General features: G+C 36.0%; 1 protein-coding gene across 3 annotated transcripts in view; it reads left to right on the forward strand.

Moving 5' to 3' along the window:
• The window catches only part of Pola1 (DNA polymerase alpha 1, catalytic subunit), a 295,390-nt gene that overhangs the window by 101,491 nt on the left and 170,468 nt on the right, over nt 1-23,431 (forward strand). For all 3 annotated transcript variants that reach the window (XM_015488095.2, XM_048796434.1, XM_048796433.1), the window contains exons 27-30: nt 17,418-17,450; nt 18,217-18,309; nt 19,792-19,997; nt 21,787-21,919. In XM_015488095.2, the coding sequence (XP_015343581.1) occupies nt 17,418-17,450; nt 18,217-18,309; nt 19,792-19,997; nt 21,787-21,919 (465 nt within the window). The remainder of the gene's footprint in view (nt 1-17,417; nt 17,451-18,216; nt 18,310-19,791; nt 19,998-21,786; nt 21,920-23,431) is intronic.

Genomic DNA, 23,431 nt, shown 5'->3' on the forward strand with positions numbered 1-23,431 from the left:
GGGAATGGAGGAGGGAAAAGACTTTTTTTTTCCCCTTTGGTATGTAAAGGTCAGGGGACAAGGCTGTAGATCAGCACATGGGTCCCACAGCAGGTCATAGGACTCCTAGTTTCTTACCACCCAGTGGTATTTCTGGGTTGTGAAAGAGGTGTGTGTCTTTCAGAGAAGATTGCAGAGGCTCCTCCCATCCAAACCCACCCCGTGAGCTACAGCTGTCTGTCCTGTCTAAATAGTAGCTTGGTCTGAGATTAAAGGTCCATGAGAACTGGTGTTATAAAATCTAATTAGTGATAAAGGCAATTAATAGAATTATTTATTACCAAATTTTTCTGGAAAGGCATGAAAAATATAATTCTGACACCAAAGGAAACCCCTCTCCCCCTTTTTTATTGGATAAGTATAAATCATAATTGTTAGCAAATGGCACCAAACTTGACAAAAAAGAACACCCCCCTCAATGTACAAGAGACCCAGGGGGAAAAGATGGTTATGTAGGAGGTATAAAAAACTCTTGTGATATAAATTCATGGGTGTTCAATCTTCCTGTTGAGCCTATCAGAATTGCCTTAAGGAGGGGGATCCATGGCAGAGGTTTTCCTTGCTGTTTGTTGAACTGTGGCCTATAGCTGTTTTGGTTACTCATGATAAAGAAAGGTATTCCTACTTTTTGACCTTGTTCACAGGATTAATACAATTATTGTATTAGGCACTAGCCACCTGTTAGGCTCGTTCTCATTAAAGGTCACTATGTGGTGCCTGGCTGTCTGACTGGCAGCCTATTTAGATTTGCCAGTAACCCCTGCTTTGTGTGACACCTGCCAATTGTGACAGAAGAATGGAGACCTGATAGCTAAAAGGGAACGGAAGGTGCTGGAGGAGGAATGAGGGATCAGGAGCCCCTTGGAGCACCTGTCTCTAGCACAATTTCATGGTTTTGGTGCTCACTTGCTAGTCTTCCTTTTCTCCCATTACCCTTCAATAAGCTGTGCCATGCATTTTGAGGGGTTCTGTTATCATTTGCATAATGAAATTGCTTCAGTTTTTAAAATTTATCACTATTGAATTTCTCTGTGTCTGTCTGTCTCTGTCTCTCTCCCCGTCCCCGCCTCTCATATTGGGGTTTGAACCTAGGGTTGCTTTACCACTGAGCTACATCCCCAGCCCTTTTCATTTCATTTTATTTTTTATAAATATTTATTTTTTAGGTGTAGATGGACACAACACAATGCCTTTATTTTTATGTGGTGCTGAGGATCGAACCTGGGCCCTGCCCATGCTAGGCTAGCGCTCTACTGCTGAGCCACAATCCCAGCCCCTTCATTTTATTTATTTTTTTAAATTGAGTAGGGGGCTAGGGATGTGGCTCAAGCGGTAGCGCGCTCGCCTGGCATGCATGCGGCCCGGGTTGGATCCTCAGCACCACATACAAACAAAGATGTTGTGTCCGCTGAAAACTAAAAAATAAATATTAAAAAAATTCTCTCTCTCTCTTTAAAAAAAAATTGAGTAGGATCTCCCTAAGTTGCTGAGGCTGGTGTTGAACTTGGAATTCTTCTGTCTCAGCTTCTCAGTCTCTGGGATTGTAGGTGTGCATCACTATACCCAGTGAACATTGGAGTTCTTGTACCTGAAATACACTACATCCCCTTTGCTGAGCATTTTAGTTTCTGTTTGCCTCCCTGTATTTTCCATTTAGATGCCTCAAAGGCACATTCTATCAATTCCAAAATTGCCCTTTTGGTTCTGTTCACCTACCTCTTTTCTGTCCCAGATTAACTTTCTCAACAAACAACACATAATCTATCCATTTGTTAAGCAAAAAACTGTGAGTTTCATTCTTAACTCTTTTTATCTTTTCCTCAGACCCTAAGTCCAGCCTGTTGCCAAGTCCTGTAGATCCCAGTTTGTAATTATCTGTGATTTTTTATCTTTTTTTAAAATTTTTACATTTATTCATTCTAAATTGTTACACATGACAGCAGAATGCATTTCAATTCGTAGTACACGTACAGAGCACAATTTTTTATGTCTCTGGTTGTACACAAAGAAGAGTCATACCATTCGTGTCTTCATACATGTACTTAGGGTAATGATGTCCATCTCATTCTATCATCTTTCCTACCCCATGCCCCCTCCCTAACCCTCCCTCCCATTTGCCCTATCTAAATTTCCTCCATTCCTCCCATGCTCCCCCACCCACCTCCATTATGGATCAGCACCCACATATCAGATAAAATATTTGGCATTTGGTTTTTTGGGATTGGCTTACTTCACTTAGCATTGTATTCTCCAGCTCCATCCATTTACCTGCAAATGCCATGATTTTATTCTCTTTTAATGTGTAGTAATATCCCACAGTTTCTTTATCCATTCATTTATTGAAATCCATCTAGGTTGGTTCCATAATTTACTATTGTAAATTGTGCTGCTATAAACATTGATGTGGCTGTGTCCCTGTAGTATGCTATTTTTAAGTCCTTTGGGTATAAACCAAGGAGTGGGATAGCTGGGTCAAATGGTTCCATTCCAGGTTACCTAAGGAATCTCCATACTGCTTTTTAGATTGGTTGCACCAATTTGCAGTCCCACCAACAATGTATGAGTGTGCCTTTTCCCCCAAATCCTCGCCAACACTTATTGTTGTTTGTATTCTTAATAGCTGCCATTCTGACTGGCGTAATATGAAATCTTAGAGTAGTTTTGATTTGCATTTCTCTAATTGATAGAGATGTTAAACTTTTTTTATATATTTGTTGAAAATGATTGTATATCATCTTCTGAGAAGTATCTGTTTAGTTCCTTAGCCCATTTATTGATTGGGTTATTTGTTTTTTTGATGTTAAGTTTTTTGAGTTCTTTATATATCCTGGAGATTAGTACTCTACCTGATGTGCATGTGGTAAAAATTTGCTCCCAATATGTAGGCTCTCTATTCACCTCACAGATTGTTTCTTTTGCTGAGAAGAAGCTTTTAGGTTGAATCCATCTCATTTATTGATTCTTGATTTTATTTCTTGTGCTATAGGAATCTTGTTAAGGAAGTTGGGGCCTAATCTGACATGATGAAGATTTGGACTTTCTTTTTCTTCTATTAGGTGCAGGGTTTCTGGTCTAATTCTTAGGTCCTTGATCCACTTTGAGTTGAGTTTTGTGCATGGTGTGAGATAGGGGCTTAATTTCATTTTGCTGTATATAGATTTCCAGTTTTCCTAGCACCATTTGTTGAAGAGGCTATCTTTTCTCCAATATATGTTTTTGGCTCCTTTGTCTAGTATGAGATAACTGTATTTATGTGGGTTAGTCTCTGTGTCCTCTATTTTATACCATTGGTCTACAAGTCTATTTTGGTTTCAGTACCATCCTGTTTTTGTTACTATTGCTCAGTAGTATAAAGTTTGATATAGTGATGCCACCTTCTTCACTCTTCTTGCTAAGAATTGCTTTAGCTATTCTGGGTCTCTTATTTTTCCAGATAAATTTCATGATTGCTTTTCCTATTTTTATGAGGAATGTCATTGGGATTTTGATTGGAATTGCATTAAATCTGTATAGTGCGTTTGGTAGTATGGTCATTTTGACAATATTAATTCTGCGTATCCAAGAACAAGATATCTTCTAAGGTCCTCTTTAATTTCTTTATTTAATGTGCTGTACTTTTCATTTAGAGGTCTTTCACCTCTTTAGTTAAATTGATTCCCAAGTATTTTATTTTATTTTTTTGCGGCTATTGTAAATGGGGTAGTTTTTCTAGTTTCTTTTTCAGAGGATTTATCTCTGATATATAGAAATGCCTTTGATTTATGGGTGTTGATTTTATATCCTGCTCCTTTGCTGAATTCATTTACTAGTTCTAGAGGTTTTCTGGTGGAGTTTTTTGGGTCTTCTAGGTATAGAATCATATCGTTGGCAAATAGAGCTAGTTTAAGTTCTTCTTTTCCTATACTTATCCCTTTAATTTCTTTCGTCTGTCTAGTTGCTCTGGCCAGTGTTTCAAGAACTATGTTGAACAGAAGTGGTGAAAGAGGGCATCCCTGTCTTGTTCCAGATTTTTAGGGAATGCGTTCAATTTTTCTCCATTTAGAATCATGTTGGCCTTGGGCTTAGCATAGAAAGCTTTTACAATGTTGAGATGTGTTCCTATTATCCCTAGTTTTTCTAGTATTTTGAACATGAAAGGGTGCTGTATTTTGTTGAATGCTTTTTCTGAGTCCCGGTATTCTCCACATGTTTTATTGTTTTACTCCACTCTGCTATCCCACTCCTTAATTTCAAGTTCTTTATGTGGCTTACAAGGCCTTTCATATTTGGGCCTTTGTCCTCCCCTCTCTTTACTCTGCACCACAATCCTAGTTTCATCATACTTTTTAATTTTCTTTCCATTGGGTGAAAAACTTTATTTTTTTTAAAGCTTTATTGAAAACTTAAGTTTCTTTAATCACCATTGAGAGTTTCCCTGTGTCCTTTGAATCTTTGCGTACACTCATTTCCTATCCTCCTGTTCCTGTTATTCTATGTGACTCTCTTTTCCCTTATATGTAATCTACTTCCCCAAGGCCCATTATTTGTGTGTGTGTGTGTGTGTGTGTGTGTGTGTTTCCAATTGTCTATTAGATGTCACGCACCAAAAAGGGAGGGATTCTATCTGAATCATTCATCTTTGTGTTTCCTACCACCTAACACAGGAGAAATGTTCAGTAAATATTTGTATGAATTAATTATTTCTTTTTTGAGGTTCTAAAGGAAAACAAAATCCAATGTTTTCTATAATTCATATCAAATTCTTAAGCCTCAGTCAACTTAGAGAGTGGAAATGCCAAGTATTAAAGCGAAGATTTTTTTAAAAGCTAAAGATGGTATAGCCTTTATAATGCTTTTTCATATTCTGTATCTCCATGCCTTTTCTTAACTTTATCTCTGTTTCTTTCAAACTTTCTCTAGATTCTTCTCAGAGAAAGTATAGAAGATAATGTTATAGGAGAAAAAGTGCCTGATAAATGGGAATCTGTGATATAATTGATTCTTAAATATAATTTTTTTAGAAACATACTAAACCTGTGTCTATATGGTTCTCTGAACAGGTGAACATAGTTATATTTCTCTAAAACTAGGCCATCTTTCTGAAAGATTTTTTTTAGGTAGGAACCCTGTATATGTTTATCACAGAATCTGTTTTCCTCAAGTGAAATGGTGGGGGGACAAGTGATAACTCTTTGTCAAAAATAAATAGAGTTATTATAAGAAGACATGTAGAAAGTGTGGTTATTATTGAACAGAATTTGGTATGTGGCTCTAGTACTGAATGAAGGAGTCACCCTCTGTCTAACTGCCTGGGCTTAAAAAGTTCTATCATGGACTAGGGATGTGGTTTAGTGAGCAAAGTGCTTGGCTAGCATGGGCAAGGCCCTGGGTTTGATCCGTAGCACCACAAACAAAACAGATTTTCCTTCCTTTCCCTTTTTGGAAGTAAAAGAGTAATGATGAATAGCTCAATGACTATCTTGTCACATACTGCTCCTAAAGAGGAGATTTCAAGAATGCAACAGACACTAGTATGGCAGTATGTAAAAACGTGGATGTGTAACTGATGTGATTCTGCAGTCTGTATACGGGGTAAAAATGGGAGTTCATAACCCACTTGAATCAAATGTATGAAATATGATATGTTAAGAGCTTTGTAATGTTTTGAACAACTAATAAAAAAAGAAATCAAAATACTTTAAGATGTTGATGGCAGTACATTGGTCACTCTCCAGCTTCATATTTTCTAGACCCCCAACTCATTGCTCCTTCAGGATTGAGCTTCAGGCCATGTGCTTAGTACTGACAAATGACAACCTGTTAGATCTGCCATTTGTAAGGGTTGGGAGCTCAAAAGTTTTCTAGTCAGATTTTCCTGTGACCTCAGTTATAAAGAAAATGTTGCAGATTCTAGAAAAATGCTAATGTCGCTTTTAGCTGTAAGTATTATCTTGATTGCAATGCTTCAGAATTGCCCAACTTCATTATCTGAGCATAGCCAGCCTGACGCCTTCTTCTCAAATAGACAATTATGATCAATTAAGCACTTTCAGGCCTTATAGAATACTTAATTTTATTAGTCAATTATTTGTGCTTTGAAAGAGTTAATGGTAGCTACCCAGGCCATTATTAGAAATTAGAATGTCCCAAAATAGAAAGGCTATTTCCTTTGTGTGTGGCACTGCAGTGGAAAATGCCAAGCATAGTTTTTACTGAGTAAAGGGTGAGGGAAGGCGGGGTGGGGGAGAAAGTTACATGTAAATCATTTAGCCATTAACCTAATGGGTGGGTTTATAAATCCTATTACTATAAGCCCTTTTCATTTCCACTGAGGCCTGGTGCATGCTTGATCCCACTAATGTAAAATTCATTCTGTCTAAGTGATTGTTGAAGTAAGACACTTTGAGTCAATTTTAATCAGGTTGTATGAAACTTGCTTGAGCACTGATGTTCACTAAAGCACGGACATAATTTGGCCGTGTCTTAATTAGCCCCCCAGATGAGTTATACGAGGAATCAATCAGGGAGCCAAATCTCCAAGCTTTCTGACATGGATGTATTTTTCTGTGGGGAAATACACTGTAGTGAGGGGCTAAAAATGCCCAGCTCAAAAGCAAGGGGCAGGACCCTTTGGGTGAGATTGTTTCTAGTTTCATGGACATTACTGAATGCTAAGGTATCTGAAAGCTCTATACTTGTGACAAATGAGAGCACCTTCAGTGGTACTTATATTTAACAAGTCAAAACTTCAAATTTGATTAAACATGTGGGCCTTCCTAGAAAAATACATACAAGCACACATTCAAAGCTTTGCTGGTAGTTTCAGGAGACTTTCAAGATTTTTTTCTCCTTTTTGTATGTGTGGGGGGGTGCTCAATATTGAACCCAGGGGTGTTTTACCACTGAGCCACATCCCTAGCCCTTTTTATTTTATTTTTTTAAATTTTGAGACAGGGTCTCACTAAGTTGCTGAGATTGTCTTTGAACTTGGGATTCTCCTGCTTTGCCCTCACTAGTCACTGGGATTACAAGTATATGCTATCACATCCAGCAGATTTTCAGATTTCTTGACCAAATTTAGGTTAATATCTCCTGCTCTAGTTTCAGTGTTAGTGTCTTACCCAACTGGGACTTCAATATTTTAAGAGTATATAGGGCTTGTACTTGAGCTCTCATGTTGATGAGTAGATTTGATTTCAGTATGCTTTAAAGCCTGGCTCTACAAGCTCTCCAGGGTCCTAAGACAGGTATAACCCCAAGCCTGACAGTAATGCACATAAGTTCAAGTGAAACATGGAATGTAAGCTTCTAAACCAGAAGTTGGAATGGAGGAATGGAGGAAAAAGAACATTGTGAAAGGAACATTTCTTCAAAGGTGAAAACAGTTTCAAAAAGTCATAATATAAAGTAATTTTAAAAAGTCTACAGGGCAGGGGATGTGGCTCAAGCGGTAGCATGCTTGTCTGGCATGTGCGGGGCGCTGGGTTTGATCCTCAGCACCACATAAAAATAAAATAAAAGATGTTGTGTCCACAGAAAACTAAAAAATAAATATTAAAAAAAATTCTCTCTCTTTAAAAAAAAAGTCTACAGGGCAAATAAATATTCACACTGGGGACAAGAAATTATAAGACAGGGGAGAAATTCACTTGAAAATTTCACATGTTCAAAGCTGTAGTTTCTGATATTTTAAGTTTTTTTTTTTTATCAAAATTAGAGTCCTGTCAAACTGTAAGGCAATAATTGAGAGATACTCATAAATATCATTAGATGTGTCTGTTGGGGAGGAGAAACCTTTCAGAAAGTGTTGTTTATTCAACGTGTTTTGTATTCTTTACACATGAGCTACCAGACGGTCTAGGTTATAAATTAAGGATTTAAAACAAAATTAGTTTACCTGGAAGCAAGAGTTGTATGGGAGAAGTACACTTTCAGTCAAGTTTATAATTAGTGGGCTTTTATCATTGGGGTAGAAATTCATTTCTCTTGAGCAAATTTTTGTTTATATAACAAGGGTTGTGTTTGAAGGTGGTATTAAAACTGATTCACTCTTCATTTCTTGAACAGAAAGAGCCAGCATTTAAATGTGTACTGTGTGTGGGTTTAATTGCTGCTTTTTGTAACCAACTTTAGGGTCTTGTTGTAGAGATGCTTATTTTGATTGGTAATGACTTTATTCTTTCAAGCTGGACAACTAAGGGTTTTCCTCCTTTTTTTCCTGCATCCTAAGAGATATGTATTTTTTTTTTTTTTTACAAATAAAAGTACATTTATTTGGGGTTAATTAGGATTGCAATCTGGGAAAATAATTTCAAACGATCTTGAAAATATGTTCTGAGGTTTTACAAAATGGGAGCTTGGTGTATAGTTCAAAACCACAAGGGGGTTGAAGATTACATCACTCATTAGTTAGGAATTATAATTGGTATTGGTAAAAAGAGATATGTATTTATTGAATTACTACTATGTGCCAGGCATTGTGTTAGGTTTAATTACAGCATGATCTCTGCCTGTAATTTGTTTGTAGTCTCTTAATCTTACCTTTTATAGAAGAGTGGTATGTTGTGATATGCACAGACCACTTTGATGGGCCTTTTAGTATACTGTATTTTACTGCATAATTGTTGCTGCTGTATTAACATATATTCATGTATATTCCATGCATCCTAATGTTGCATCAAAGACTTGTTTAGTAATAAATGAATTTTTTAAGTTGCTGATGGATATTTATTTATTTATTGTGCTGAGAATTGAACCCAGTGCTTCCCACATGCCAGGCAAGCCCTCTACCACTGAGCCACAACCCCAGCTCTAAATGAATTTTAAGTAATACTGATACAAGTTTTTTAAAATCTTCACATAATGGTATGCCACATAATTTTTTGCAAAAATAATGTGGCATAATCTGCAATGATTATGTGGTGAAATATGGTACTCATTAATATCACTGAGTTGGGGAGGCTAGAGATGGCTTTTCTGACCATGTGAAATTCCTTGTGAAATAAATAGATATTGGGTAATAACAGTGATTGAGTACTTATGTCTTAATAGTTATTGGGTACTTCCTGAGAGTGTTTACAAAGCAAAGTATACATATAGTTACATTTAATTACAGTAGCCCTGGTATAGGAAGCTTTAGTTAATATCTCTATTTTACAGTTGAGGAATTGGAGGCTTAGAAAGGTACTGTTTGCCTGAGGTCACACAGCTTATAAGAAATGCTGTTAGGCTTTGAGCTAAAGTCGCTTATATTAGTGTTCTCCAGAGGAACAGAATCAATAGGAGGTGTATGTTTTGATACAGTGCACATATAGAAGAAGATGTTTTATGAAATTGGCTCTCATGATTGTGGAGGCTGATAAGTCTACCATCTGCAGGGCAGGCTGGCAGCCTGGGGACCCAAGGAAGAGTTGATGTTTCAGCTTAGGTCTGAAGGCAGTCAATCTGTAGCAGGATTCCTCCTTCTTCAGAGAACCTCCGTCTTTTTGTCCTGAAGTATTCATCAGATTGGATTTGATGGAATGGTGATGTGCTTTGTTCAAAATCCTCTTATTATAATGTTAAATCTCATTTTAAAAATATGTTCACAGCAACATTTAGACTGGTGTTTGACCAAATATATGGAGATTGTGGCCTAGCCAAGTTGACACAAAATTAACCTTCACATAGCCTAACTTCCTAACCATAGTTTTAGCCACTGTTGGAAAACAGCTGTGAAAAGTGAAGCAAAAAATGAGCATGGCATGTTTATGAGCATAAAATATTTGGGGAAGTCTGGGTTGAAAGATGCATTTGGGAAGCATTAGTAGATGAGGCAGTCCTCAACTAGCTCATGAGTCTTAGGGTCAAGCTAAGAGTTTGAATTTCATTTTGAGGCATACCTTTTATGAAGAAAAATGACAAAGGGTGAAGAATAATTTGGAAGGTAATGATGTGATGTTGGAGAAAAATAGACTAAGTGTGTGAGGAGGATCTAAAGGATGACATGGGAATACAGAGGAGGTGCCATATTGGAAAGATACCACATAGTGTAGGGTCTTGTTGGTTCATTGGATTAGAAAGGAACCCAGCCTTTTGTTTAGGTTGAAGGTTCTTGGAGGGGCCATTTATCATGTTTGGAGTTGATTGAGGGTTTGGAGATGAGTAGAGTTTTGAATGAATACTTACGGGACAGACAATTGAATATAGGCCTGGGGAGAGGGAATGTTGATTCATTTGTGTATGTGTGTGAGATTTTATATAACATTTGTCAATGTCTGGAAACAGTTTTGATAGTCAAAACTGGAGAGGAGAGAGACAGAGTGAGAGCAAACACACACATGCACACTCATACTGCTGAACTCTAGTAGGCAAAGGTCAGGAATATTACTAAATATCCCTACAGAGAACACAGGATAACTCCCCATGACAAAAAATTATCTGACCTAAAATGTTAATAGTGCTGAGGTTAAGAAACACTGATATATTTGTAGATGTGTATGTATACCCCTTAAGGGTGGAAAAGAGATCTCAACAGAAGGTGTTGGAAGTTTTTGTATACTGTAAAACACCCACCTGCTTGTACTAATTGCATAAGGCTATATGCAGATAATTTATAAGTGATAACATTTTCAAAGGCAACTGGAATATGAAAACACATCCTTGCAATGTTAATTGTCCTTGCTGGATAAATTAGTACCTCTTTTCTCTAATACTAAGGAAGTGAGCCAGTCATGGTGGCTCATGCCTGTCATCCACACTACTCAGGAGGCTGAATGAGGCAGGAGAATCACAAGTTTGAGGCCAGACTCGACAACTTAGCTAGTGGGGCTAGGGATGTAACACAGTGGTAAAGCTCTGCTGCATTCAATCCCCAGTACCTAATATAGAGAAAAGAAAATAAGTGAATGTGTTCAAAAGGCAAAACAGCCAAATATAGTGACAAGACATTCCTACACATGAAACTTGAATTCTAGATTTTTAGATTTGGAAGGCATCCTAGCCTCTTTATTTTGAAAATGAAGGTGCTAAGACCTGGAAAGGGAAATCAACTTAGTCCCAATTCAGTTAGCAGTTTAAAGCAATACTCATATTTTAGACCCTTGACTTTTAAAAACTAATATTTGTATAATGTTTTATCCTTGCAAAATATTCTTCCAGCACAAAGTTCTTTTTATTCCAATTCAGCCTAGGGAACTGGTTGGTAATATCACTCCAGTCTCAGAGAAGATAAATCTAAGGTTTAAAGACAATAAGTGACCCAGTATCACAAAGTGTTAAGTGGTGGAGACAGAAAGTAGAGTGTTTATTAAATCCACAGGTCTCATTTCTTGAGCATCTTATAGAGAAGACATAAATATGCTATATAAGAATGCCAGAGAATAAGAAAAATAGGGAAAAGGCAAACTAATATAATGAGGATGAAATAGATGTTTATCAAGTGGGAGAACTAACAGTCCTGCTTGAGAGCTGCTGAAATTTGGAGTAGGGAATGCTTAGATAATGGTTGGATTACCAAAAATCATAATATTTATATTTCTCAAACTTTTTCTTTCATTTTACTGCCCCTATTATGCTAATGTATTTTTAATCTCCATTTTATTTCTAATTTTATGTCATCAACCTAAGAGTCCTAAAGCTATTGACATTTCCATTGTCGTTTTGTTTATGCATTATTTGTTTAGAATTTGACCTTACTCCACATTGTCTTAACTTGTAGAACTTTTGTTGTGTTTATTATCTAAATCATGCACCATAGTTGGTTTTGTATTAGTAGGTGTTACTATTAGTAGATAGATGCTTTCAGAATAGGACCTTGAAACTTTTTTTTTAACTCTGGAAAGCTGCTGTTTTCTCTCTTCTGTTTAGTGGTAATGAATATTGGAGTAGTATGTAACAGCATCTAAAAACCTTTCATAACCTTTGATTGCATTGCCAGACAATAGTATTCTATTTTAGCAAAATATGAAGACCCAGGTGTTATCCTGGACTTGCTGGCAGACCCATAAAAACACATCTCAGTAGTAGTTGGTCTTAGGTTGCTGCTGCTGTTAACCTTGGCAGGAAAAAAACATGTGCTTTCTGCTTGGTAAACCACATCATGAGTATATTCCTGAACAAATTATTTTCTTTAGAAAACAGTTTTTCTGATACACATTTTAAATTTCTAGTTCCCATCACCCTTCCCCAGCCTTCAGAGGCTCAGATTGGGGTTAAAATACCTTTTCATATTATTTTAATTATTGCTCTCCCCTTTCCTGTTTCCCCCTCCTCTTTTCCCCTAACGGCACTGTTCTGCAAAGCCTGCAATGATTGATATGATGGCAGTGCTGTCATTCTTTTTAACCAAAAAAAAGTCATTTTTGTTCTAGTTATTTTAATAGAGTCCCATTAAAGATGTATTGCTGACTGAAATATCGGCATGAAGGGCTCTCACTGAGCTGAGCCCAGGAATTAAGAAGTCAGGAAATCGGCTGCTGCATTGCAAGAGAGCCTTGTGTGACACCGAATCTCCTGATTGGGGAGATCATTACTGCTATTATGACTCGACTTGCGTAGGAATTTTAAATTCCATCTGAATGTCAGTAATAACCCTCTTAGCAAATTATCCTGAATAAAATCACGAAGGCATTTTATATAATAGGTGTTGAATTACTGGATAGATTTGCTAATTAAATACTCTTTGTTCTGCTGCAGTTGACATTACAGGGTAAGATCTTGAACAATTATTCTCAACAGCTGTACTTTGTTAAGGGAAAAATTAACCACAAAGTTTATTTTTTTACAGTTGAAGTTGGCAGATTTTTGAAATGTGCTTGAAAAAATTCCATCATCCAATTGGTAATGAGTAGATAAATATGCAGGTGTTGCTGTGAAATCAGATAACTGCAGACTGCCTTATTAATGAATTTAGCGAGCCTTTATAGCCCTGTTTTCTAGCCCTTGGCACTTATAAAATGATTTTCTGTCAGAATGGGTAGCTTTAATATTAGACATGTCACATTGAAGTGAACTTATGAACAGTCATCTTGTAATCACTCTACCTTGTGTCCAATAGACCTTTCTGGGTACCTATGTCTATTTTAAAAATGCATTTTCTCAATGGGGAAACTATCTATAATGTATAAGTTTTCAATTGTTGACTTCTAGAACATTTCATATGGATTGGGTGTCTTAATAAGGCAATAGGACATAAGGAAGAAAAAAAAGAAACAGTAATGTCCAGGTTTGTGTGGTTTGGATCAGGAATGTTTCCCAAAGGCTTAATTAAGTGTTGAATACTTGGTCCCCAATGCAGCAATGTTCAGAGGTGGGACTTTTGGCAAGTGGTTGGGTCATGAGAGCCCTGATCTCATCAATGGGTTTAATCCATTGATGGATTTATAATTGAATGGACTATTGGGAGGTAGTGGAAACTCTAGGGGATTAGGTCTAGTTGGAGTAAGTAGATCACTGGTGACATGCCCTTAAAGGGTATATTTTAATACCCCCCCACTGCTTCCTGGCTGCCATGAGGAAGTGACCATGAAATCATGAGCCAAAATAAATCTTTACTCCTTTAAGCAGTTTCTCCTCAGGTATTTTGTCATAGTGACAGAAAGCTGACTAACACAACCTTCTAGGTCAAGTTCTTGACTAATTATTTAGGCAAAAATTTCAGTCTAATTTTCCTCCTTTGTTACATGGGTCCTATGATACAACCTACCCTTTAGGAGTTTTCATTTAGCATTCTATAAATGTTTATTAATAATTCCCATATACTCGGTGGGCCCTCTGCTAGATGCTAAGAATTTGGTAGTGTACTGGGTATACAGTAGCTGAGCCCACTCCAGTGAGCAGTTGAGAGTTGAGGGCTGTACCTGAAGGCAGCTTTGGGGTAATCCTGCCATTAGTACGTGGGTAGGTATGGCACTGAAGAGAGCACTATGGTACTCAGAACTGCTAAGTGAAGAAGCATGAGAGGATAGGACTCATAATGGTTGTGGGCTTTCTTGTTGGCAAACTGGTAAGGACCTTGAGCCTGAGACAGAACATTGCTATTAGCTCCTGGTGAAGACCACTGGAAAAGATGGTGGTTAATATGACCCACAGAAATCAGTACAACTTGTGTGGAGAGCTGTTGAGCTATATTTATATTTAAAAAAATTAAAACAGAATCTTTGACCCAGTGAGTCCACTCAGCAGTCTTTTATCTTTTTTACTGACAAATTTGTAAATTACATGTGTATAAGGAATATTTGTTGAAGTATATTTACAATGATAAAGATTAGAAGCAACCTACATGTCCATTAGTAGAGCACCAATTAAATAAATTGTGAGCCAGGCTCAGTGGCGCATGCCCATAATCCCAGTAGCTTGGGGGACTGAGGCAGGAGGATCACCAGTTCAAAGCCAGCCAAACTCAGTGAGACCCTGTCTCTAAATAAAATACAAAATAGGGCTGGGGATGTGGCTCAGTGATTGAGTGCCCCTGAGTTCTATCCCTGGTACTCTAAATAAAGAAAGAAAATAATAGTGTATTATGTAGTCATTAAAAAAGAATGAAGCTGCTGTGGGCTTGGAAAGTTCCTAAGATGAAGGTGTTAGTTGAAATAAGCAGTTGTAGCAGAGTCTGCAGTTTATCATATTTGTTAAAAAGTAAGTCCACCAAAAGTTTTCTGCCACCAGAGGGGAAATTGTTTTGTTAGCAGCCCTCTGATTATGCATGGAAATGGTTGTGAGTTGGTGGAAGAGAGATCAAAAAGGTGAAGGTTGCCAGTTCCCATAGAAAATGTACACAGGGATGACATAGTAGCTTTGGTGCACATTGTGAAAGAAGAGTAGAAGAAATTGGTCACTGAATATGTTATAGTGAAAGTGTCACAAGTTGTTCCTGAGATACTTTACTTAGTAGGTAGCAGTACTACCTTATGGAATTGTCCATTATGATGTGGAAAGCTCAACCTTGCAAAGTGGAAGGGGGATAGGGTAGAGAGAACTCTTGATAAGTAATTCTGTCCTCACTATGATTAACTTGACTTGGGGTGATCTCGTTATTGCCCCTTTCCCAAAGGAATTGTCAGGTTTTCTCCCATAATACATATCCCTGTAATTTAAATGTTTAAAATGAAGATGAAGTGGAGGAGAATGGTTTTTTAAAAATAAGTTTACTGAATTTTAGTGTCTAGTAAAAAAGTAATTGTGATTACTATGCAATCTATCAGTTGATTGGTACAGGTTTTTTGAGTACCTGTTATATGTGAAGTCTGCAGTTAGGCACAGATGTGCACTCTAACCCCTGGAAGCTTGTAGTCTAGTTGGGGAGGGGAACAAGCAGTCAATAAATAACATAAAACTTCATTTGTTTGCTAGAAGAAAAGAGTAGGTCCATGTCAGAAAAGAGTCATTTTGGGTTGGGCTTTATGAAAGAAGGGTTTTTAAAAAATTATTTTTTGTAGTTGTAGGTGGACACAAAACCTTTGTTTTATTTATTTATTTTATGTGGTGCTGAGAATTGAACCAAGTGCCTCACACATGCTAGGCAAGCACTCTACCACTGAGCCACAACTACAGTCCCATGAGAGAATGGTTTTAACTGAGGTTTGTAAAATGCAATCACAGGAAGAGGACTGGGGAAAAATTAGGTAGGGGACACACTTGCATGAAAAGATGATATCTGTACACTATAACTGTTGGAGGACTGGAAAATTTGTCCTGCCTGGCAAGAGGTTTTATGTAAGGAAATAACAGGCTGTATAGGTGGAGCTGGGGTTTGGGTGCCGTTGCAGACCTTGGGCTTGATCATGTCAGCATTGAAAACATTAAGAAGATTGATGGTGATTCAGGGTAAGTCAATGAGATCTAAAGCCAATTAGAATGTTGCTTTAGAGGTGTTAGCAAGTTAAGTTTCAGTTATAACAACATGGCCATGGAGTCAGGTGTTTTCCACCTTGTGGCCTGCCCTTCTCAATATGTTAGCTTATACTTTGAAACATATCCCTTTGTGGTTACAGTGTTGGTTGTCACTGCTCCAAACAGCCTTGTCTAAAAGACAGTTCAGTTTTTCTTCCCACCTCTTGTCACGAAGGAAAATGTTTCATGAAAGATTCCTAGAACAATTTTCCTTACCTTTGATAATTTAGGATTATGTTGTCAGGTGCATGTGCCTAAACTGATCGCCAATTCCAGAATTGAATTACCATGTTTATCTTAGGCCAGTGGTCGTTGACTCAGCTTGCAACATAAGCTTTTCAAAAAAGACTGCTGGGCCAGGTATTGTTTTTTAAAGATACCCAAGTGATTCTACTGTACAACCATATTAAAATCACTGGCTTAGCTTAAAAGGAATTCACTACTACCTACCACTCTTAGGGTGGGAAAGGGCTTCCTTTTCTACAAACTTAAGGAACATTTGAACAAAATTGGGAGATAATAAGAAAGGCGAGTGGATAATAAAAGTGGAAAGTAAGTGTAAAAGATGCTCCAAAGACAAGATTTACAAAGATTCATAGCATGGGGGACAGGAAAGATGGAATTGATCCCGTGAAGTTTGAGCTTAGTTGACAAGGAGGACTACTGCCTGGCCCACTGGAAAAGTGACTTATGGTTTAGACTGATGTTTTGAAAGATGGGTGGTGATGGACAGGTAGTAGAATGGAGTGACTGAGGCTCTGGTTTTGGAATCAAAGTGCCTCCGTTTATGTTCTTGTTCTGCCATTACTGGGACAAACTAGATACGTTGTCTTTTGGTATCTCACAAATTGAGGTATTAATTAATTGAGGCTACTTCTTGGGGATTTTGGAGAAGGAAATGAGAAAATATACAAGGTGTTCCCAGCACAGTATGAGACATATATGTTTGAAAAGCTTGCTGTCTGTCCATTTCTCTCTGAGTCCTCACTATGTTATATATGTTGCTTCTGATCAGGTCCAAATAATCTAGTTATTATCCATATTTTTGTCTTCATTAATTGACTATTGAACCCTGCCTTTTTACTGGGCACTCTGCTAGTTCCAGGCAATACAGTGGAGATCTACTTTCTGCTTTCAAGGATTTTAGTCTAGAGAAGAATTTTAAATCTAGTGGAGATGCATACACATCTGTGGCTTTTTTGAAATCATGCAGGTCTATTTAAATAACAGTAATGAAAATGTTTCCTTTTTGCCATATTATAAAGGGATATTTTTATTATGTGTTTATCAAAGATATATAGAACTATAGATATATATATCTGCTTGCATATATATCTGGTTAAGAATCAGCAGAGAGGCAAACATTTTTAATTATGTTGATATTATTGCTTTGAGGGTTGTTGTTAGGAAACCTTCAAGAGCTTTAAAGATACATGGGAATAGCAAATCATGGAGTCCTGTCTATTTATGTTTATATTTAGAGTTTTGTAATTGTGTAATACATTAATCTTGATTTTTGTTTCGTTTAGATTTTGATGCATACAAAAGAGATGGTACAGAAGGTAATGCTGAGCATTTTCATTATATAACAACTCTTAAATATCATACCTGGTGACGTTTTTGTATTCAGGGAAAATTGTAACCCAAACATTACTGAAAATTGCTTCTTAGGATGCCTAGTTTACATTTATAATCCCTCCTAATGGATTACAGCTTTTTTCTTGTACCAACACTGATATGATCTAGCCCCTGCTTGAAGCCTATATGTGAGCATTTCAGGCAAATTAGTAACAGTGCTAATTAGAGTTTATTTCCAGGCCTTTATACTGTATGTTCTCCAGTGTTGTTTGTTATGATTGATTTTTTTTGGCACTGTTCATATTCTACTAAATACTGTTTGAAACTGTTAAGAATTTAATATGGATTTGTGCCCCAGAATTTTTAAAACCCATTATGTTTCTGCTCCTTAAATTGCTGTGACCACTAAGCATGTGGTACAGTGGATAAATATAGGCCTCGTTTCCTAGCCGCTTGTTCTCCTTCTCATGATTAAATTCCATATTTTGTTTCAATTAAAACTAGACATAGTTCTTTTCCACTCTGTTTTAAGAAAATTTGAGAGGTTTTCTTAATGTTGTAGTGCTCACCTTTCCAGTTTGTAGATGCTTAGTATTCAATCACCTGTCCTGACAATACAAAAAAATAATTTTAAATTTTTGAAAAGTCAGTAGAAACTGTCATTTCTATAGTATGGAAAACATTTAGTTTTATTGTGTATAATAGTCACTGAATTTGTTGTTAATTTTTATAATTTTGACTTTTCATTAGATGAATCTTGAAGTTATTTATGGAGATACAGATTCAATTATGATAAACACCAATAGCACCAATCTGGAAGAAGTATTTAAGTTGGGAAACAAGGTAAGATAACTTGATGAAATTGTTTTACCCAGTTTTGTGAATACTATTTTTAACATGGAATAACATAAATTCTTATGTATGTGCATGTGTGTTTCTGAAAATAATAAATTTGATGCTTCTGAATTCTTTATTCTCTTATGTTTTTTACACTGTACTCCAAATAATGGTTTTGAGGGTAAAATTCTAAGGTAATTGTTTATTCCTTAACTGATAGATACATTTTTTTCCTTTGACAACAGTCTATGTGATGTATGTTTAAGATGTGATCACATTAGCATTTACCACATTGTCATTTACAAGGAAATATATGTCTAGTGGTATTCAGATGTATTTTATACATAGATATAGGTAAATACCTGCCTACCTACACCCCCCTATCCCTATAATTTTTTGATGGTGTTGGGAATTGAACCCATTCTAGGCAAGCACTATAATACCAAGCAACATCCCTAGCCCACAAACTATAATTCTTTTTTGGGGGGTGGGATAATCAGGGATTAAATTCAGGGACACTGGACCACTGACCCCAGCCCTGTTTTGTATTTAGAGACAAGGTCTCATTGAGTTACTTAGTGCCTTGCTTTTGCTGAGGCTGGCTTTGAACTAGCGATCCTCCTGCCTCAGTCTCTTGAGCCATTGGGATTACAGGTGTGTGCTACTGCACTTGGCCAACACCTATAATTTTTATAGGAGTATTTAAAGTATATCTAAAAAGGCAAGGAGACATTTAGAAATAATCATATGTAGCTTTTTTCCAAATAAAAATTAACAACTGGCAAGTGTTTCTTGAGCACTTGCTATGTTAAGATATTTTTCCAGTAAACTAAAAATGAAGATATTATCTTTATAACCTACCAACCGCCCCGGAAAGTGTAGAATTTAAATTTTACTCTTCACTTGAGAGCAGGCCTGGAATATTGCACTCATTCCTACAGGGCCTTGAAAAGCTTCAGTTTTTCCCTAGGGATGATGGTCTTTGTATTGCCAGTGTTGGAAAGAGAAGAAACTTTGTTTATTTTTTTCAGCATGTAGTTATTTGCTTATATTTAAGGAGCTAAGGGATATCTTAGGCATTGTTTTAACATTTCTGCCCACACATCTACTTATTGAACTATTTTAATTGCTTACTAAATCAGTAGTTTGAAGGAAAGTACATATGTAGTAGGCCATTTGATTCACAGAAGACTCATAATTTCCCATAATTTACGCATATTTCCTGAGCCTGGTCCAGCCAGTTCAGTCCTTTGTTTGAGAAGGATGATACATTATTGCCTTTATTTTTCTAAATTGGTTTCTATTCTTTGTTTTTCAGTGTCTTTGCATTGTACCCACTATAAGACCACACTACATTTAAGCCAAATAAGTGCCTTCTGATCTTATATCACTTCAAGTTTTGCTTAGATGAATTCTTGTGAAATTGAAGAATGTTCATCTTCTCCCTGTCAGTTTAAAAGCTAACATTAATGTTTGAAATTTTCACAGGTAAAAAGTGAAGTGAATAAGTTGTACAAACTGCTTGAAATAGACATTGATGGTGTTTTCAAGTCTCTGCTACTACTGAAGAAAAAGAAATATGCTGCTCTGGTTGTTGAACCAACATCAGATGGGAATTACGTTACCAAACAGGAGCTGAAGGGATTAGATATAGTTAGAAGAGATTGGTGTGATCTTGCTAAAGACACTGGAAAGTGAGTTCAGCTTTCAGTTTTGCTTTTGTTGTTTGTCTTTTAAAAATTCAGATGTTGATCTAGAAAATGCCTATAAGTCTGCTAATCATAAGGATATAATAATTTTTTATTAATATTTCGTATTAATAGTTCAAACTTATTTGAAGTAGAATTTTACAATTAGATGAAAAGTTAGAAAAAGCCAGATTTGCTAGGTAAGAAATGCTTGCTGTCAGATGCTATCTCATGAGTTTTAACTCATGGTGAGGGTAAACTTTCACACTTGGATGGTTATAGAGTTGATTTCATATAGATGTTGGTTTGTTTTGTTTTAATTTTCCTATTTAGAAAGTGCTTTGTTTTATGCCCTGGGATCTTCCTGGAGCCTGTTTAGGAACATAATTGCTAAAATTTCCCCATTTCATGGCTTAAAATATTCTGGGATTCAAAATGGGGCACAGAGTGAGGCTTTGTTCCCTTCGTATCATTTGTGTATAAAAGAGTTGTATTAATTTCAGATTGATTTAAGAGTTCTCAAATATTGTGGATGCCTCAGGAATAATAAATGTCATAACTTACTCCTTTGCTTTGTAACTGGGACTGAAGATTGTGATAATAAGACCTGTGTGTATGAATTTTTTAGGGTCATGTTAATGTATAAAGCACCTATTTAAAAAATGAATTTGAGGTACTTTATATACCAACTTTCAGATACTCCTATTTTGTGAATTGGATCAATTCTGAAAGTAGAAAAAATTTTTTCTTTACAGCTAGATTTTAATTTTTGCTAAATACTAGCATTTTTTAAACTTATTTTCCAGTGTTCTTCTGCTTTGAAGTTGGGGGATTGAGCAATTGTTGCTTCTGCAAAACTACTCTTGATTAGGCAAAGTTGATCATCCAAGTATAGGTCACGGTTAGCTTTTTATGAAATGTAGTTTGAAATGCTTCATTGCCCCCAAATGTACCCAAAGATGAAACTACTTTGTATAGACTGTCGTTTAGAGTGTTCTCTTTAGCTTTGTGTTTTCTAAGAAAAGATGCATCATAATAGAAGTAAATTTCTCTGAGTTAGAAATGTATTAGTAATTAAAGCTATACAAATGTTTTTGTCAGGGTTCTTTTTCTGACAAATTATAATGCAGCTGTCAAACTCTCGCTCTGCATTTTCGCAGAAATGGGTAAAATATTGGCTTTCTTAACTTCTTTTCTTTTTCTTTTTCCTTTTCCTTTGGGTTTGGTAGAATAACATGAATTTTTGAGGAATAATGTAAGGTTGGAGAATACTGACCAATTTATAATGAAGCTGAAGAAAGAGCTTTATATTTCTACTCGTCTAATACTGGTCATCTCAGATGGAAATATCTTGATGATACCAGAGGTAGTATCATAGTGCTTTATGAGGAAAGTGAAATAATTATCTTCTAAAATTTTAACTTATGGGTAGAATATAACTGCTTGAGAATTTTATAATTGCATAAAAATATATGGAACACACATTTTTCTCCATTGCACTTTGTATGAAGCATCAGCTACCACATAAATGAATGTTCTCTATGTCTAAGGGCAAACCTGACCTTCCAAGGTTGGTAAATCTTTGGTACAGTTAGTATTAAAAAACAAAGAGTAACTGCCTTTTGGACATATTAACCCTTATATTAGCTGTTAGTATAGCTCTTATCCATACATTAATCTAATGGCATGTGTCTTCCTTTTCTCTATTTAAATAATAAAGTATGACATTTTAAAAATTCAATTTCTCTCTCTCTCTCTCTCTCTCTCTCTCTCTCTCTCTCTTTTTTTTTTTCAGCTTTGTCATTGGCCAGATTCTTTCTGATCAAAACCGGGACACTATAGTAGAAAATATTCAGAAGAGGTTAATAGAAATTGGAGAAAATGTGCTAAATGGCAGTGTCCCAGTGAGCCAGTTTGAAATTAACAAGGTAAATGTAGCATTTATTGCTGAGCCCAGCTGCTGTCATGTGTTTTTCTCCTCCTTCAGATAGTTGAAGAACCACCTCATCCTTGCAATTTAAATAAATTCTAGCTGGTGGTGCAAGCTGCTTAACAACTATCTTGCAGATTGAGCATTAGCCTACCTCTTCCATCCACAGGTACTGCTATGTCTTCCACAGAGGCCTTCCAGATTTCTTACTTTAATTCTTGAAAGCCTGGTTTCCAAAGGTTCTGGGAGTGATATAATTTATGATCAGGTACTTGTAAACACTGTATTCTTCATAAACCTCCCAAGTAATACCTATTTGTGGCACAGGTGTGTAAACTTGGTGCTTGCATGTGTACACATATGTGTATCTTCACAGATGGTGATCCCTAGAGGTAGTGTATTCAGAAGACTTTTGGGGACAATTATTTAGAATTAAGATGGCAGTAATACTTTCTGTATATTCAAAGAATTTATGCTTTATTAAAATTTAAAAAACCTTTAAGTTGCACTTTATGGATAGTTTTAGTTGTTAAAATAGGAAATATTTTTCTTACCTAATTTGAAAAACAAAATCTTGATTTCTAAAGTGCTGTGTAATAAGCAAGATAAGATGTTAGGTTAATAGATTTTTTTCCATTTGAAAAGAGTACCCTTACATATTCAGAAGCACTTTACCCATTTTGTAATAGATTTCTTTGTCAAAGCTCATACAAAAAAATTTAATGAAAAAGAATCTAATGATGACATTAAAAAGAATTTTTAGAATGAAAACTCATTCATAATACCCTTATGCTAAAGTAATGCTTGTCACTTTTGCATATTTCCTAACACTTTTACGTGGCCCCAACTATAATATATATTATTTCAAAACCTATTTTTACTGAACATAAATATTTTTCTACATTTCCATATTATCTTAAAATCATAATCAGTATACTTATTGATAATCTATTTTATGATATGTATTTATTTAAAATTTTTGTTTGCTGATTTTTTTTCTATTATATATAATAACTACTGAATATTTTTATTGACTTATCTTTTGCTTTTAAATGAGTTGCATTTGTATATTGGTTCTTTGAAATATATATTTTTAAATAATGATGGGTCTTTATTTTATTTACTTATATGCGATGCTGAGAATCAAATCCAGTGCCTCACACATGGTAGGCAAATGCTCTACCACTGAGCCACAAGTCCATCCCTGAAATAAAATTTTGAAGTCCAAAGATACAAATATCTGTATGGTTCTTGCAAAATTGCTTTGTAAAAGGGTAATAATATCAGTTAATAATAAGGAAACGTGTGTGCTGTCTTCATCACACTTTGCTTGTAGTGGTGATGATTTTTAAAAATTACCATGCTGTCATAATGAATGTGCAACTATATTTCACAGTTGGATTTAATTTGTATTTCTTTGACTCTTAGAATGAATATTTTCTGTGCATATACTTAAAATTTGTATTTATTCTTAGGTGAGTTTTTTGTAACCCACAACTTGTCTTCATGT

The sequence above is a fragment of the Marmota marmota genome, unplaced genomic scaffold, assembly GCF_001458135.2.
Source record: "Marmota marmota marmota unplaced genomic scaffold, marMar, whole genome shotgun sequence".
In the NCBI taxonomy this organism is placed as follows: Eukaryota; Metazoa; Chordata; class Mammalia; order Rodentia; family Sciuridae; genus Marmota; species Marmota marmota.